The sequence below is a fragment of the Zophobas morio genome, unplaced genomic scaffold (genome assembly GCF_036711695.1).
Source record: "Zophobas morio isolate AGI-343-1 ecotype UQ-CSIRO unplaced genomic scaffold, CSIRO_AGI_Zmor_V1 ptg000026l, whole genome shotgun sequence".
NCBI lineage: Eukaryota > Metazoa > Arthropoda > Insecta > Coleoptera > Tenebrionidae > Zophobas > Zophobas morio.
The window spans coordinates 10,587,622-10,607,260 of NW_026972131.1; the positions used below are offsets into that span (position 1 = coordinate 10,587,622).

The 19,639-nt window shown below is 33.6% G+C and overlaps 1 protein-coding gene across 5 annotated transcripts in view; it reads right to left on the reverse strand.

Moving 5' to 3' along the window:
• The window catches only part of LOC135136678 (uncharacterized protein), a 190,349-nt gene that overhangs the window by 127,459 nt on the left and 43,251 nt on the right, over positions 1–19,639 (reverse strand). For all 5 annotated transcript variants that reach the window (XM_064066080.1, XM_064066079.1, XM_064066082.1 and 2 more), the window contains exon 2: positions 11,166–11,595. In XM_064066080.1, the coding sequence (XP_063922150.1) occupies positions 11,166–11,595 (430 nt within the window). The remainder of the gene's footprint in view (positions 1–11,165; positions 11,596–19,639) is intronic.

Consider the following 19,639-nt stretch of genomic DNA (forward strand, 5'->3'; position numbering starts at 1 on the left):
TTGTTTTAAGCTGGATCTCAGCCCCTCCACATACCTGGCAAACATTTGTTGCAAATCGGGTTTCTGAAATTCAGACAATAACTTCCAATGCTACCTGGAGTCACGTAAGTAGCAATGATAACCCTGCCGACGTTATTACGCGAGGTATGTCCCCTCAACAGATTAAAGACTACAATTTATGGTGGGAGGGTCCAAGGTGGCTAAAGCACGACTCATCAAAATGGCCTGTTTCTAATCAAACCCGTAACGATGAGGTACCGGAAAAACGGAAAATTACGCTGGCCGCTACAGTTAATTCTAGTCGGTTAATTTTAAATGAATGTTCATCTTTTAACAAATTAAAATCAGCAATTGGCTGGTGTTTCAGGTATCTTTATAATCTTAAAAATCCAAATAATAAACATAGCGGCGACTTATCTATATCTGAATTGCGGCAAGCACATGTGTTCATCATAAAAAATATCCAACAGGAAGCTTTTCATGAGGACATTAAACATTTAAAAAATCATAAGTCCATCTGCCAAAGTAGCAAATTAATATCACTCGATCCTTTTCTTGACTCCGATGGACTATTACGTGTCGGAGGTAGACTAAATAATTCATTTTTAGATTACAATGTAAAACATCCAATTCTTTTACCCAATAAGCATTTTGTAACGGATCTAATAATTGCTCAAGAACACAAATTACAATTACATTGTGGGCCACAGTCGACACTGTATAGCTTAAGATTGAGGTATTGGCCAATCAACGGACGTAATAACACCAGGCGAATTATTAGAAATTGTGTAAGCTGCTTCAAGGCTAATCCAAGGGTAACATTTCCAAAAATGGGCGATTTACCGAGTGTGAGAGTCGAACCGCTTCGACCGTTCATAAGAGTAGGTGTAGACTATGCTGGGCCATTGTTAATAAAAACAGGTTCAAAAAGGAGCACGAAGTTGGTAAAAGCATATATTGCCCTATTTATATGTTTTACAACTAAAGCTGTACATCTCGAATTGGTCAGCGATCTGAGTTCACAAGCCTTCTTGGCGGCCTTTAACCGTTTTATTTCAAGAAGAGGGAATGTTCTGGATTTGTTTTCGGATAACGGTTCCAATTTTATCGGAGCAAATCGACATTTGCAGGAGTTGGGACGTTTTTTAAAATCACATACGTTTTATAATGAAGTGATTAAACCACTACAAGCAAAAAATACTGTTTGGCATTTTTTACCGCCACGTAGTCCTCATATGGGCGGCTTATGGGAAGCTGGGGTTAAAACAGTTAAGCAACATCTGAAACGGACTTGTGGTAATTCATCTCTAACGTTCGAGGAATTGTACACATTGTTGACGCGTATCGAAGCTTGCGTAAACTCTCGTCCATTGTCTCCTATGTCCTCGAATCCCAATGATCTTACACCCCTTACCCCTGGCCACCTTTTAATCGGTGAACCACTTACGGCTCCAATCGAACACCCTCTGCAAGAAATCAAGGTCAATAGGTTGACACGTTGGCAACGTGTTGAGGCTTTGCGGCAACACTTTTGGTCCAGGTGGTCCAGAGAGTTTTTGAGCCAACTTCAGCAGCGCTCTAAATGGAGAACTTCAACGCCACCAATTTGCACCGGATCCTTGGTGGTACTGGTGGAGGATAATCTGCCTCCATTGTGTTGGAGATTGGGCAGAATCGTGGATCAACATCCTGGACGTGATGGTGTTGTGAGAGTGGTTTCAGTGAAAACCCGTACGGGAATAATCAAACGATCGGTGGCGAAAATCTGTGTGTTACCTAATTCGGAGAACTGCAATCGCGATTAGGGTCATAATCATTAGTGTATTAATTTAGTTCGCCATGTAGATATATACCTATGTTTTATAATTATTTTATTTTGAAAACTTGAAGCCTTCAACGGGGGCGGTATGTTTAAGCGTGAATTGTAAGCGCGCAAGCGCCAACTGTATCGCAGCGTAGCGGGTGAAACTCACCCTGTATGTACAGTCCACTACAGACATTACAAATAAACATACTTTGAGTCGGACCGCGTGTCTTTTTTTTTGTAACAAAACGGACCTGACCAGCTTGGGTCCCAACAATTTTATCGTTAAATGTTTGTATATCCGGTCCGTTATCAAAAATTTGTACTACGCGAAATTGTATTTTAACACTTGTCGTGTTTATTGCGATATCGAACAATCAACTAAAACACAAAATTGTATCCCGAATTCAAAACTATCGCGGAAATCACCTCGTAAATTGGCCGCTTTTAGAGATAGAAAACAGGCAGTACATTAAAGCATCGGTAAGCACCCACTCGGATTGTCTTCGTTCACTCCGAAGGACGAGGAGTAATCCCGCAATAGTCTAGAACGAAAGCATAAGGACCTTATTCCTAAGCTGACCAAGAGCTTTCTCGAATCCAGATCGATGCCTTTCCCACATAAAACTAAGTGTTATGGAATTCGGGATTACGTAGGAAAAACCACTGCAGACTGACACACGCACCAATACACGCCAACGGGATTATTGGGGATGAAATGGGCAGCGTCCAACCGAAGGTCGGCGGCCATTTTTAAGCCCGGAACGCTGACGGCTGCTGACAGTTCGAGTTCTATCTAGTCTAGAAAATTCACGAAAAATGATTTTTCCGTGACCCAAATGGTCACGATATTTCTCAGCGAATTCCGTTCACTGCCTTTGCAGTTTATAAATAATTCAGTGCAGCAATTTCGCGAATGCAATTAGTTTTCAAATTAGATTATAGAACCAATTTTCCGGCCTTGTGTCCCACTTGAATTATTAAGAACGCTATTTACGATCACTTTTCGCCCCTTTTCCTCACGTCAGAAAAGATGATTAGGCGCTCAATCGTTAACTAAATGACGCTCTGAACTAGCAGATGTAAAAAATCATCTTTCCGGACATTACCAGCCTAGGATGTACTGCTGTCTCGTTGATAAATTTCCGCATTTGCGAGGTTTTGTGTAGTCGGGTAAAGAGGCACGCTATCGAGTTTTATAGCGAGTTCCATTAGGTCTGCACCTAATGATACTTATAAACAAGGCGGCACTTACGGGAAAGTGAAAATCGCGGAAAATGTTTCCAGCTCGGTCCTAGAAGCGAAAGTAATTTCGGGCGATTTGGACTTTTTCTAGTAGACCCATCACAAGTATATACCGGGTGACCAATATTTTATTAGACAGTCAGTCGACTTTTGTTTTAAGCGACTGGAACGCGATTTATATTCCTCCATTTTGTACATTCTCATTGTCGGGCTCGACTAGCAAATGTGTCCGGGCAAGATTTATACCGAATCCGCCGTCAATGGAATTCGCAGTGTCGCCCCTTTTATAAAATGTATCCAACTGGAAAAACTGATAACGTCGAGGCGCGGAACGAGTTATTAGAATTTGCTTTTGATTGATTTGTGCAAAAGTGAATCTCTCTTTGTGTTTCGTGCTGAGATATCGCAAGCCCGATTTTCAGCAAACCCATTTAATTCCATAATGTCGGACCACTAACATAATAAATTCATCTGCCCTTTAGCGCCGCCAGATATATTAGTCTCGTTAAGGGGATGTAGCGCCCCTGTGTTTTGAAATAAACAACCGAAAGCGTTATTTAAAATGTAAATACATGGCTGGGGCCCCGAACAACCAATATGCCGGAAAATGGATGTTTTTACGCTAGATTTAATTCGGTTTTGTCCATGAAATATTGAAAGGTCCTGTTTTTGAACCCTAGTTGGGAATATTTTATCGACCAAGGTGAAAAAAATGAGCGATTTGTTGCTGTTTTCTGTTTTCGTATCATTTGTAGATGCGTGAGGACGCTCCAGACTGAATCCAGTTAAGTAATTGAGATGATATTTCTTCGCGTGACACTCATAAATCACCCGTTTCAATCGTGGATGTCCAGAAAATACAAAAGGAAACGGATTTTCTTTGTCTTGCTACCCCCTTTTTTGCTGTGTATTTGTGTTTCGAGGAATTAGAAAAACCGGATAAATTAGATTAGCGCTGAATCAGCTTTAGAAGGTCGCTGCTTAGTGTTTAAAAAACGTTTTGGCACCTAGGCAAGTAGGACAGGTGGAATCTGTATACATTCAATGACCTGAAGTTACAAGTGAGTCTTTGTGGCACAAAAACATTGATGATTTCAGAATCCGGATTAGTCATTTTGCTGGGCTTATTTACAGACAACTATTTTCGGCGGAGAACGGTTATCATATGACTCGATCACAACACGACGGAAATATTCAGTTTTTCAAAAAACGTGCTACTAGATTGACGTGACTTAATTTTTTCGACGAATAAAAAAATTAATCACAATTGAGATATACATAGTCTTCTTTCAGCAAGATTAATATTTTAAGTATCGTATTGTTGAAAGAAAACTCAATATGTATGTTAAGAAAAAGAAGCTAATGATTAAGAAGTGTGTCTCTGTCTGATGAATTTTTCATTGGTTGTCCGATTGAGGGGCAGAGCTTAATGGCAAAATATTTGCCACCAAAAAAAATCCGCCTCAGATATCTAACATATTTTCATTTAAGGGGGAACGCTAGACGAGAGACAAGTTTGAATTGGGCGCCATTTGTTGCCTTAAACGCAACCAGCAATTCTTCTTTAAATCTACCTGACGCGCTGGGATAGACGACTACCGGACGTGGGTCATAAAAGCGTCGTAAGCCAAAAATGCAGAATAATGATAATTTATGACAGGCGGTCCACAACATACCTTCAGCACAGAATAATCATTTCTCCTATTCTTTTGACATATTAATTTTAATATTGGAGATAATTATTATATTATTCAAACACAATTTAGACACTGTAGAGCAAACAAGGCTTATCAAGCCCGTCTCTTAGTTTATTCGCCTAAATGTATTATTAATACCGTTTTCAAATTACACCAAAATTGAAAAATCGAAGACATAATAATTGAAAAACTGAAACATTTTAAATGAAAAAAATCGGTAAACCGAAAAATTGAAAAATCTATAAATCGAGAAATTGAACAATCTAAAAATTAAACAATTTAAAAATCCAAGAATTGGAAAACCAAAAAATCGAATTCTTGGAAGTTTTGAATTTCTTTACTCTCTTAAGCTGCGCACTTATTGAGTTTCTTGGATTTCTTGGATTTTGTGAAGGTCTCGAATATCTTGGATTTCTGGGATTTCTTCAATTTATTGGATGTTTCAGATGTCTTGAATTTCTAGAATATCTTGAATTTCTTGGATTTCTTGGACTGCTTGCGTTTTTTAAGTTTCTTCAGATTCTTGAATTTTTTTGTATTCTTGTGTTTCCTGGGTTTTTTATGGACTTTTTGTGTTTCCTTGGTTTTTTTGGATTCATTGGATTTCTTCAATTTATTAGATGTTTTGGATTTCTTGGAAGTCTTGTATTTCTTGGATTTTACGGATGTCTTGATTATCCTGAATTTCTGGGATTTCTTCAATTTTTTGGTTGTTTGTCAGTTTCTTGAATTTCCTTGTATTCTTGTGTTTCTTGATTTTTGGGGGTTTTTTAATTGGGCTTTTTGTATTTCCTTAATTTTTGTATTTATTGAATTTCTTCAATTTCTTCGATGTTCTGAATTTCTTTACTTTCTTGGACGTTTTAGATGTCGTGGATTTCTTGAATGTCTTGCATTTCTTTGAACTCCTTGCGTTTTTTGGGTTTCTTCAGTTTCTTGAATTTCCTTGTATTTTTGTGTTTTTTTTTTGAGTTTTTTTGAATTTCTTGTATTCCCTTCGGTTTTTTTTTTGGATTTACTGGATTTCTTCAAAATCTTCGATGTTTTGGATTTCTTGGAAGTTTTGGATTTATTTGCTTTCTTAAGCTGCGCACTTATTGAGTTTCTTGGATTTCTTCAATTTGTTGGATGTTTTAGATGTACTGGATTTCTTGAATGGCTTGGATTTCTTGCATTTCTTGGACTGCTTGCGTTTTTTGAGCTTCTTCAGTTTCTTCAATTTCCTTGTATTCTTACGTTTCTTGGTTTTTTAGGGCTTTATATTTGGGCTTTTTGTATTTCCTTGCTCTTTTGGAATTATTGGTGTTCTTCAGTTTCTTCAAAGTTTTGGATTTCATGAAAGTCTTGAATATCTTGGATTTTTGGGATTTCTTGAATTTCTTGGATGTTTTAGATGTCTTGGATTTCTTGCATTTCTTGAATGCTTGCATTCTTTGAGTTTCTTGTTGGCTTTTTGTATTTCCTTGTTTTTTGGATTAATTGGATTTCTTCAGATTTTTTGATGATTTGGATTTCTTGGAAGTCTTGGATTTCTTTGCTTTTTTGGTCTGCGCACTTCTTGAATTTCTTGGATTACTCGGATTTTATGGATGTACTGAATAACCGGACTTCTGGGATTTGTTCATTTTCTTGGATGTTTTAGATGTCTTGGATTTTTTGCATTCCCTGAACTGTTTGCTTTTTTGAGTTTTTTCGGTTTCTTGAATTTCTTTATATTATTGTCTTTCTTGGATTTTTGATGGGATTTTTGTATTTCCTTGCTTTTTTGTATTTATTGCAGTTCTTCAATTTCTTCGAAATTTTGGAGTTCTCGGAAGTCTTGGATTTCTTTGCTTTCTTGGGCTTCGCACTTTTCGAGTTTCTCCAGTTTCTTGAATTTCCTTGTATTCTTGTGTTTCTTGGATTTTTTATGGACCTTTTGTTTTCTTTGTTTGTTTGGATTTATTGGATTTCTCCAGTTTCTTCGATATTTTGGATTTTTTTTAAATCTTGGATTTCTTAACTTTCTTGGGTGCGCAATTCATGAGTTTCTTGGATTTCTTGGATTTCATTGATGTCTTGAATATCTTGGATTTCTGGGATTTCTTCAATTTCTCGGATGTTCTAGATGTCTTGGATTTCATGAATATCTTGGATTTCTTGCATTTCTTTGACTGTCTGTTTTTTTAAGTGTCTTTAGTTTCTTGACTTTCTTTACATTATTGTGTTTCTTGATTTTTGGGGGCTACTTTGAGCTTTTTGTATCTCCTTGTTTTTTTTTATTTATTGGATTTCATCAATTTCTTAGATATTTTGGATTTTTTTGAAGTATTGAATTTTTTTGCTTTCTTGGGTTGCACTCTTCTTGAATTTCTTGGATTTCTTGGATTTTATGGATGTCTTGAGTATCTTGGATTTCTGTGATTTCTTCAATTTCTTGGATGTTTCAGATGTCTTGGATTTATTGAATTCTTTGGACTGCTTGCGTTTTTTTAGTTCCTTCAGTTACTTGAATTTCCTCGTTTTTTGAGTTTTTTTGGATTTTTGGTATTTCCTTGTTTTTTATGTATATTAGATTTATTGGATTTCTTAGATTACTACTCTTGTATTTCTTGAGGTTTTTTCGGGCTTTTAATGTTTACTTGTTTTTTGCATTTATTGGATTTTTTCAGTTTCTGCGATGTTTTGGATATAATCGAGAAATCAAAACATTAAGGAAAACAAAAAAATTAACGGAAAATCTAGAACTTAACAATTGAAAAATTAAAATACCTATCGAAAAATTGAAAAACCGAGAAATCGAAACATCAAAAAATGGAAAAATTGAAGAACCGAAACATTGCAAAATCTCAGAACTGAAATACTGAAAAATTGAAAAATGGAAAGAAAATTGAAGAATCGGAAAAGTGAAAAAATGCCAAACTGAAACATTGAAAAATCCAGAAATCGAAAAATTGAAAAATCACAGTTGAAGAAAGAATTGAAAAATCAAGAAATAGAGAAATGGGAAAATCAAAAAATCAGTTAATCGAAAAATTGAGAAACGTCAAAAATTGAAAACTGAAAAATAAAAAAAAATAAAAATCGTAAAACTGAAATATCGTAAAGTTAATAAATTGAAAAACTGAACATTTTTGAAAAAAGAAATCGTATCAAAAACTAAAAATTCAAAAAATCGAGAAATTGAACAATCAAAAAATCAAAACATTGAAATCTCAGAAAGTTGATAAATAGGAAAATTTAAAAAACAAAAATTTTAAAAATCCAAGAATTGAACAACAAAAAAAATCTAAGCTTGAAAACTCAGAAAATTGGATGATCGAGAACAAAAAATCTAAAATTTAAAAATTCGACAAATTGAAAAATCATGGAACTGAAAAATCGAAAAGTCGAAATAGTGAGAAATCTAAAAACCTAAAACTTTAAAAACTGAAAAATTAAAATATCGAAAAATTTAAAAACCGAGAAAACACAATATCAAAAATTTGAAACATTGAAGAAACGAAATATTGCAAAATTCCAAAGCTGAAATATTGAAAAACCTAAAAATGGAAGGAAAATTAAAGAATCGAAACAGTAAAAAAATCCCAAACTGAAACATTGAAAAATTGAGAACTGGAAAAATGGGAAAATCAAAAAAATTGGTCTAGAGTTTAGACAGTACTTCCCTCGCTATCGGAAACGTGACGACTGCACGCCTATTATGTTTTTTTTTCACATTAGATTTCAAAGCATTCGGTTTTGTAATTCCTGATTAAATCAACCAAATAAATTTGCGCATTCATTAAATTTTTTGAGTATCCGAATCCAAAAAATATGAATGGAATAATAAATTACAAGAAGAGACTCATCATATTTTGTAAATTTTAAATAGGATTATACGGCAAACTTTTGAGCTGACGTCATCAATTTTTTGGAGGGGATAAGCAAATATATTTTGACTAAAACTGTATTATGCTCTTTATAACCTTAAAACATTTGCAAGATTTCAAAGCATTGGGTTCTGTAATTCCTGATTAAATCAATAAAATAAATTTACGCATTCATTAATTTTTGGGGTCATCCTGTATATGCAAATCCAAAAAACATGAATGGAATGATAAATCACAAGAAGAGACTCATCATATTTTATACAATTTAGATGGGATTTATTCAGCAAAATTTTGAGGTGACGTCATCAATTTGTTAGAGGGGATAAGTAAATATATCGTGATTAAAACGGTCCTGGTTTAATAACAAAAAAATATTGTTCGTCTATAAAACAAGCTCGTCTTAGACAAAGTATTCGTAAAAAAAATATGTCGTAAAAAAATTTACGTATGCTGGTCCCGACTGCGATTATGGTTTAAATATTTTTTAGAAAATCCTGTCATGGATGTAGAAACATTTGTGACAGCCAAAGAGGTTTTTTTGAGAAAATTATCTTTGAATTTAGACCAAATTGAAATAGACACTGGGCAACAGGCACATTTGGGCAAAAGAAAGAGAAATTAGGGTTACGTCTTCAAATTTTGGACGTATTTACAAACTTAGACCGACTACAGCAATAGCTAAAACTGTGGAGTCTCTGTTGTACAGTACATTTAGAGGTAATAGTCATACATACTATGGACAGCAAAGTGAGGAAAAAGCTGTCAAGTGTTTTGAAATAAATAAAAATATAAAAACTGAACGGTGTGTCTTTATTTCAAAACAATTTCCTTACTTGGCTGCTAGTCCAGACAGGGTTCTAGAGGATAGGAGTGCATTAGTCGAAATTAAATGCCCTTCAAAATCGCAAGATTTGTCTCCCGAAGAAGCGGTTAGAAAAAAAAAATAATCAAATTTTGTACATTGACAGACAGAGAATTGAAACTAAAAAAAAATCATGATTACTACTTTCAGGTCCAGGGACAAATGCTTGTTACGGGTATTTCACAAGTTTATTTTGTTCTATGGACACCCAAAGGAATAAATATAGAAAAAATTTATAAAGACGAAGAAATATATGTAAAAAGATGGCAGATAAACTTGGCAGATTTTACTTTGGCGCATTATTGCTCGAAATAATTGATTCAAGAAGAAAGAGGAACCTGCCTTTGCGAGAGATTTTTTTAAAATAAATAAAATTTGTTTCTATTTTTTTATGTACTTTAATAATTTATTAGGAGTACATTTTTCATCACCAAGACTTGCATATTTTTATTATAAATATATTTTGAAAATGATCTCTCGGCAAATGAAAACATATACGAACACTTTTTTCGAGTAAACAATGAAGGGAGAAGTTACTAGGCGTAGGGCTTTTTTAAAACACCTCCTTTCTGGGATAAGTAGTAGATACACTTAGCTACTTATACGTGTTAAACAAAAGCTCTATTTTATATATTTTTTATTATTATTATAAATATGTTTATTAGTTTTATTAATTAACAAAGCAAAATATATATTAACAATAATATTACAATGAATTTTTAGTAATCATGTGTATTGAATTCAGGATTCTGAGTGGAGTAAAAATATTATAGTTCCTCAGTTTTAATTCGGTTTTATGATAGTACCTCATTGCGTAAAAGTTAATTTCCTTAACAATAGATTACTACGGCCGGTCCTGGCGGCTTGTTATAAAATTGAGTTCCTTGCCATAAATTAGAAAAATCAGGCGAGAACTCTAACAATCAGCTTATGGTAGAGCAGGCGATAAGGGAATTTACCTGGAAAGTCGCTTCCGTAAATTTTAGTGGCGCTCCTATCGGCAAAGTACTGAACTAACTGCTCAAATTCTGTGGAATTGATACCCATTTTTTTCAATAATTGTTAGTTTTTGTTAAAAACTTTGCTAACCAATAGATCATTAATTTTCCTCTGATATTCCTGTTAAAATTATTCGACGTATTTTGCATTAATTTGTGGTATATTTTGATTTTAATAAACACATTATTATTTAAACAAATTGTACCACTAACAAACATTTAATGACTCTGCGCCCTGTAAAAAGTGATGTTTTATCCATGTGCGAATTTTCAAGTGATTCTATGACGGTTATGACTCAAAAAACTTGAAAAGAAAACATACAATGGTGCTTTTTTTACGATATTTCTCAGCCATATTTTTTTAGTTGATTGAACTGGTCTCTGCGCTCTAGAATATGAAAAAAGCTGCAGTTTGATGTATGATACATCTATATTAATATCATTTTTTCATACAAAAAAACCAAAAAAATGTTATACCTCGTCTAGCGAGTCCCCTTAAGAATATTTTAAAGCAAGGAAAATTTCTCCATTCTCGGCATTATTGAAAAACTCATAAACACACCATTTTCAGGAACTCGTTTCAACATTTCCGCCATCTTTATCTCCCTAGATTCCCCGAATTCCCCATTTCCTCACCAAAAACCGCATTTCTCCAACATCAAACAACCCGACTCCTATCTCGTAAACCCGACACCTGCAGCCCCCTACCTTCGCATCGTCGAACGATTCATCCCCCTCTTCAGTTTGCTGGCCCCTCGTCACAGTTACCCTCCCGCACGCCCGCGGCGTCGTCGGTGGCGTCGGCAAGCTGTCGGGCGGCTGCTGCACGCCCTCTGTCTCCTGGCGAATAAACTGGATCCTCCCCGCTTCGACGCAGATATTGGGCGCTAGAGGGTAGCACTGCGTGGGGCTCGGGTTGGAGTCGAGGCTGGCGCGCTTGGGGTAGGGCGGAGGGCTGCCGTTGGCCAGGTCGTTCGGCGACAGCTCCGGCATGACTACGTGCTTGTCGTACCCTAAAAAATGGGCCTTGTCCTCGCACACGGGGTGCACTTGGCGCGCGGACGGGCGGCAGGGCTTGTCCTTCTCGGCGTCGATCGAGGTCGGGTCCGAGCCGGGGATGCGGGAGACGTTGGCAGACCTGCAACAAAAAAAAAAAACCGTCACTACTAGTTTTAGTGATCGTTATGGACAACGCTTCATACACACAATATATACATTATTCTTACTATTGTTGCCGCTTTAAGAATTTCGGTCGTTTTGCCTCCGCTTAAGCAAGAAGTCTAAAATTTACCATGTTTTAAGTTTCTTGTTGCCGGAATAAGTCTACACACCTTAAGGAAAAAAGGCAAAGTGTAGCCCCACCCACCCGCCCTATTTCAATTGTGATGATTTTTGTTATTCGTCGTGAGCCAAGAAGGCGGAGCTTAACTGCAAAATCCATATTTTTTCACAAAAATTTACCATTTTAAACGTGTTTTAAGTTACTAAGAAAAAAATCATCACAATTGAGATGGGGTGGGTGAGCGGGGTTTATATTTGGCTTTTTCTCTTAATGTACATAGTATTTTTTGAACAACACGATACTCAAAAACTTGTTTTTTATTTTTTGTAAAGAAATAAGTATTTTGTAGTTAAGCTTCGTCCCACTGGCTCACATGGAATAAAAAAAAATGAAGAATTAAAATATGAAAAAATTGAAAAACCAAGGACTCGAAACATGAAAAAAACCATAACTTGGAAAACTAAAAAATCTAAAACTTAAAAATCGAAACAGTGAAAAATCGGAAAATCCAAAAATTAAAAAATTTAGAATTGAAATATTGAAAAATCCCAAAACTGAAATATCAAAAATTGAAAAATGGGGAAAAAATTGAAGAACGGGAAAAAAAATTTAGAATGGAAAAATGAGAAAAAAAAACCAAAACTGAAACAGAAAAATTGAGAAATCGAAAAATTGAAAATTCGAAATACGAGGTAAGCGCCAAATATTCTCGGCCTAACAAAGAAAGAGACCTGATGGAAAAAAATTAAATATTTATATTTCAACATAATCTCTGTTAACTTCAATACATTCAAAACTACGTTCAACTAACAGCTCTATGCGTTTAAAAAAATTATTTGAATCTTTATCACTAAAATGATGTAGTACTGCCGTTTGCACCTCTTTATCCGTCCAAAACGTTTTCCCTGCAAGTCGTTTTTTATCTTAGAGAACAGTTAATAATCGTTCGAAGCTAAGTCAGTACTGTAGGGTGGATGATCAAGTTACTCGAAGTCACAGGCCCCTATAGCAGCTTGAGAAAGACATGCGGTATGAACGAGCGCATTTTCATGAAGCAATCGAACGCCTCTTCTTAATTTTCTCGGCCTTTTTTCCCAAATACGGTCTCCTAATTTATGCAGTAAGTAAGCATAATATGCAGCGTTGACAGTGGTATTTCATCCTTTAAAATTAATCAACAACATGCCTTTACAGTCCCAAAAAATTGTGGCCATGATTTTTTTGGAAGATTGGTTCGTCTTCAAGGGTTTCTTACCCCATGCGAAATAACTGTGATCATTTTTTTTCGTAAAATGTGAAGGACAAGCTTCAGCAAACACAAAAACCATCCTGTCCTTAATACCCTTTAGAGCAATTCCATCTTTTGATAAGAATTTTATTGCCGTTCGATTTTCAATTTTAAACAGGCATGATGAGTCCATAATTTTTCAAATATTACTCCTCAAATGTATCAAAACTAATGGGCAGTGGGGCTTGAAATTTTACACACATACTGCGGGGACCCTCTAGTCTTTTATGAGTTGTACAAATTTCCCGACGAGCAATCGCAAATATATCAGGCCGAGAATATTTGGCGCTTACCTCGTATCTTAAAGTTAAAAAATCGAAGTCGAAAAATCTAAAATCCAGAAGTCGCAAAATTGTATTTCATTAAATTGAAACATCTACTGAAAAATATAAAGTTTGAAAAATTCGAAAAATTGAGACATAGAAACATCAAAAAATTGAGAATCGAAAAAGTAAAAAACTGAGAAATCCAAAAATTGAAAAATAAAGAATTGAAATATTGAAAAATCCCAAAACTGAAGTATCAAAAAACTGAAAAATGGAAAAATGATTGAAGAATGGAAAAATTAAAAAAAAAGCCAAAACTGAAACAGAAAAATTGAGAAATCGAAAAATTGAAAATTCGAGAAAACTAAACGTCGAAAAATCGAAAAATTAAAATATTGGAAAATTCCAAAACTGAAATATCAAAAAACTGAAAAATGAGAAAAAAATTGAAGAATGGAAAAATTTAAAAAAAAACAAAACTGAAATACATACAGAAAAATTAAGAAATCGAGAAATCTAAAGTTCGCAAAATCGTTAAATTGAAACATCAAGAAACTGAAAAATCTAAAATTTGAAAAATTCGAAAAACTGAGAAACAGGAACATCAATAAATCGAAAAATTGAAAATGGAAAAAGTAAAAATCAAGAGATAGAAAATCGAAAAATTGAAATATCCCAAAGCTGAAATACCGAAAAATAGAAAAAGGGAAGAAAAATCGAAGGATCAAAAAAGTGAAAAGTCAAAACTGAAACAAAAAAACTGAAAAATCTAGAAATCGAAAAGTCGAAAAATAGAAAATTTTAAAAAATCCAAAAGTCGAGAAACCGACAAATAAAAATCGATTATTTGGGAAACTGAGAAATCGAAAGAATTGAAGAATCAAAAATTGAGAAATCGTATAAGATCGAAACATCGGAAAACGCAAAATAGAAAAATGAAAAAAATTGAGAAACCGAAAAATTGAAAATTCCAGAAATCTAAAAGTCGAAAAATCAAAATATTGAAAAATCCCAAAACTGAAATATCAAAAAATTGAACAATAAAAAAAAAATTGAAGAATAGAAATATTTAAAAAAAAGCCAAAACTGAAACAGAAAAATTAAGAAATCGAAAAATTGAAAATTCGAGAAGTCTAAAATTCGAAAAATCGAAAAATTGAAGAATTAAAATTTTGAAAAATCCCAAAACTGAAATAACAAAAAATTGAAAAATGGGGAAAAAACTGAAGAATGAGAAAAACTTTAAGAATGGAAAAATAAAAAAAAGCCAAAACAAACACCGAAAAATTGAGAAATCGAGAAATTTAAAATTCGAGATATCTAAAAGTCAAAAAATCGAAAAGTCGAAGTAGAAAAATCTAAAACCGAGAAGTCGAAAAAAATTATTTCATTCAATTGAGACATCAACTGAAAAATCTAAAATTTAAAAAACTCGAAAAATTGAGAAATAGAAACATTGAAAAATTGAAAATCGAAAAAATAAAAAATCGAGAAATCCAAAAATTGAAAAATTGAGAACTGAAATATTGAAAAATCCCAAAACTGAAATAACAAAAAACTGAACAATGGGAAAATAATTGAAGAATGGAAAAATTAAAAAAATAGCCAAAACAGAAACAGAAAAATTAAGAAATCGAAAAATTGAAAATTCGAAAAATCGAAAAATTGAAGAACTAAAATTTTGAAAAATCCCAAAACTGAAATAACAAATAATTGAAAAATGGGGAAAAAACTGAAGAATGGGAAAAACTTTAAGAATGGAAAAATAAAAAAAAGCCAAAACTGAAACACCGAAAAATTGAGAAATCGAGAAATTGAAAATTCGAGAAATCTTAAAAGTCGAAAAATCGAAAAATTGAAGACTTGAAATATTGAAAAATCCCAAAACTGAAATAACAAAAAACTGAACAATGGGAAAATAATTGAAGAATGGAAAAATTAAAAAAAAAGCCAAAACAGAAACAGAAAAATTAAGAAATCGAAAAATTGAAAATTCGAGAAGTCTGAAATTCGAAAAAATTGAAGAACTAAAATTTTGAAAAATCGCAAAACTGAAATAACAAAAAATTGAAAAATGGGGAAAAACTGAAGAATGGGAAAAACTTTAAGAATGGAAAAATAAAAAAAAGCCAAAACGGAAACACTGAAAAATTGAGAAATCGAGAAACTGAAAATTCGAGAAATCTTAAAAGTCGAAAAATCGAAAAATTGAAGACTTAAAATATTGAAAAATCCGAAAACTGAAATATCAAAAACTGAAAAATGAGAAAAAAAATTAAGAATGGAAAACCTTAAAAAAAACCAAAACTAAAATACAGAAAAATCAATAAACTGAAAATTCTAAAATTTAAAAAATTCGAAAAATTGAGAAATAGAAAAATCAGTAAATTGAAAAATTGAAAATCTAAAAAGTAAAAAATCGAGAGATCGAAAATCGAAACGTCAAAAAAAATTTAAAAATTTAAAAACCCCAAAGCTGAATTACTGAAAAATTGAAAAAGGGAACAAAAATTGAAGGATCGAAAAAGTGAAAAACCAAAACTGAAACAAAAAAAAATTAAAAATTTAGAAATCCAAAAGTCGTAAAATAAAAAATTAAAAAAAATTTAAAAGTCGAGAAATCTATAAATGAAAATCGATTATTTGGGAAATCGAGAAATCGAAAAAATTGAAGCATCAAAAATTGTGAAATCGTAAGATCGAAACATCGGAAAATGAAAAAAATTAAGAAACCAAAAAATTGAAAATTCCAGAAATCTAAAAGTCGAAAAATCGAAAAATTGAACAGAAATATTGAAAAATCCCAAAACTGAAATATCAAAAAATTGAAAAATGGAAAACTTAAAAAAACCCTAACTGAAACAGAAAAATTGAGAAATCGAAAATTTGAAAATTCGAGGAAACTAAAAGTCGAAAAATCGAAAAATAAAGTCGAAAAATCGAAAATTGAGAAGTCGAAAAATTGAAGAATCATTAAATTGAAACATCAACAAACTGAAAAATCCAAAATTTGAAAAATCTGAAAAATTGAGAAATAGAAACATTAATAAACCGAAAAATTGAATAGTGAAAAAGATAAAAATCGAGAGAACGAAAATCGAAACGTCAAAAAATCGAAAAATTGAAAAATCGATATTTTGGAAAATCCGAAAGCTGAATACCGAAAAATTGAAAACTGGAAGAAAAATTGAAGAATCGAAAAAGTGAAAAACCAAAACTGAAACACCGAAAAAATTGAAAAATCGAGAAATGAAAATGATTGTTCGAGAAACTGAGAAATCGAAAACTTGAAGAATCAAAAATTGAGAAATCGTAAGATCGAAACATCGGAAAATCGAAAAATGAAAAAAATTGAGAACCGAAAAATTGAAAATTCCAGAAATCTAAAAGTCGAAAAATCAAAAAGTTGAAAAATGGGAAAACAACTGAAAAATGGAAAACTTTAAAAAAGCCAAAACTAAAACAGAAAAACCGAGAAGTCGAAAAATTAAAAGATCATTAAATTGAAACATTAACAAACGAAAAATCTAAAATTTGAAAAATCCGCAAACTTGAGAAATAGAAACATTAATAAATCGAAAATTTGAAAATCGAGAGATCGAAAATCGAAACGTCAAAAAAATCGAAAAATTGAAGAATCGAAAAAGTGAAAAACCAAAACTAAAACACCGAAAAAATTGAAAAATCTAGAAATCAAAAAGTCGAAAAATAGAAAATTAAAAAGAATTGAAAAGTCGAGAAATCGAGAAATGAAAATGATTATTCGGGAAACTGAGAAATGGAAAAATTGAAGAATCAAAAATTAAGAAATCATAAGATTGAAACATCGGAAAATCGAAAAATTGAAAAATCTTTAAATTGTAATATCGAAAAATTGAAAATCGTTGTTAGATCTAATCTAATTGCCTTAATCCCTATTTTCTTACAAAATTTTACCATTCTAAACGTGTTTTAAGTTTCTACAAATAAAAAAATTCATCACAATTAAGATGGGGTGGGTGGGCGGGGTTTATATTTTGCTTTTTGTCTAGATGTACATAGTATTCTTTGAACAACACGATACTCAGAAACATGTTTTTAATTTCTTGTGAAGAAATAAGTATTTTGCAGTTAAGCTCCGCCCCTTTGGTTCATGGCCAATAAAAAAAATCATCACAATTGAGACAGGGCGGGTGGGCGGGCTTAAATTTTGCTTTTTTGTTTTAATATGTGTAGACTTTTTTTCAGAACATGAAACTTAAAACATGTTTAAAATGAAAAATTTGTATAAAGAAATATAGATTTTGCAATAAGGCTCGGCCCCATAATTGCAAAATCCATGTTTCCTTGCAAAAATATACCATTACTAACTAATCTGTTTTTGAGACGAAAGAACTACCGCAGTTTCATTGGTTGAAAACCCAACGTCAACGGCAACGTAACGGCGAAAGTTTAAAGATGGTCATCTCGAACGTCACCCCAACGGCGTGCCAACTTTCAACGGCAACGTAAACGGATGATATAAACGACGCATACCTTCGCTGCGTATTTATCTTACAATGTCAACGTCAACGGCGAACAAGTTTATAGACCGACCTTAAAGAACTAGACGACAGACGTCCTCTTTTTGCCCATGTATCCCTTTGAAACGGGACGAAATTGCGTCATTTTCCAATTAAATTGCCGCTAAATAGGTATGAATGTGCGAGACGAAACGGTTACGAGCAGGTGTTCAGCTCGGTTAATGACAATGCAATGGTCGGAGTGCATTCTTGAAATCGTTACAAGAAACACATTTCATATCCTGAATTAAACATGTGGCAACTCAAAGGCATCCCATCTTTTATCAATTAAGAATTCCACTTTAAAAACACAAAATTAAAATATTTCGACATAATGAGCCTTCTGAAATTAATGAACATAATTTCATTGTCCCACTTTTCGGATCGGCGGCTAATTAATGGACGGCGGTTTTCCAGAGCCGGACTGGGAATTTCGTCGATTTTTAACTAATAATATTAATCAGGGGAAGTAGCTGGGGCGGGCTAACCTCTCGCCCCATTTTTCGCCTTTTTCGAAAATATGACCCCATTTCGCTCTTTCCCAGTAATCTCCCAGTTATGCAACTTCCACATTAGGGCATGTCACGTTCCGCGAACCATGTAGGAGCACCTAAGATAGACCTCTAGTAATAAATCGCTTTGCGGCAAATACTGGACCACAAGCCGCCAAGCCCGTGTTTTTAACACACAAGACTAGTAGGTGGATCGACACCCACCGGATTACATTGAGAGCGTGGCTTAAATCACGAGTGTGGCAGTTTTGGGAACACACTGTACATCGCGCCTAAAATTCAAATTTATTCAATTGGGTCTATTGTTTACGGAGCGACAAACTGCCACGATACTTATGTTTATATATCACGGTCAGAACATTTCGTGTAATTGTACCGCTTATTTCGCATTGTTATCTAGACGGTAACGCCTCGTTAAATCGACCTGTCAGTGAGCTCCACAAATACAATACCTGGGCTCTTATCTGGGAAGTGTGGAAGAATTCCATCGTAAGTTATTCAATGCGATCGCTGGGAGTGATTGCGATTGGGTGGTGGGGTTGGTTAATAAGGAGCTACGTGGAGAGATGTTTTGATTATTTTTTAATTGTGTGTGGTGATGAGGGGCATTGAATTTGAATTTCTGGTCGATTGGCTGGCTATGAACGAATTGGCTATTGAAGTTCGCCCGCGCCATTGTTTTTAGCTCGAAGGGGCAAGTTGAATTTAAATAAGAAAACGTAAATGTGACGTCAATCACGTCAATCGTATCTTTATGACACTTTTATCGAGGCAATTGATTCCAATTATATAGAAGTACATTCGGTCAAAAAAAATCTAGATGTAGAGAATAATAAACTTCAAGTCCAGCACAGTTAAATAATTGGTTTAAAACTATTTACACAGAACTTTTCTTGCCCTGGAAACACAATTAATAAAAAAGTTTTGTTTTTTTGGAACTTTGGGAAAGTTAGAGGGGAACCATTTTTTATTTAAGTAATAAAATAAATGAAAATATGGAAAAATTGAAATTGCGATTTTCCCTAAGTTACTTAAAACTCCACAAAACATTCTAGGAGATAGATTTCGACGAGTTTAATCCAAAAAGTTGGTATGTTGATAGCTCTGGTTCCAAGATTGACGGCCAACCATTGAAAATCCAGGAGCAATGGTGCTATTTTTATCAAGGAAGTATTTAGAATGATTTCTGAAAAACTCGGTGGTCTAAAATTATGAAAAAAATCGTGTTTATGTAAGAATGATGGGTCCATCAGGGACAAAAATCCCAAGTCAGTACGACAGTCGAGTTTCGAA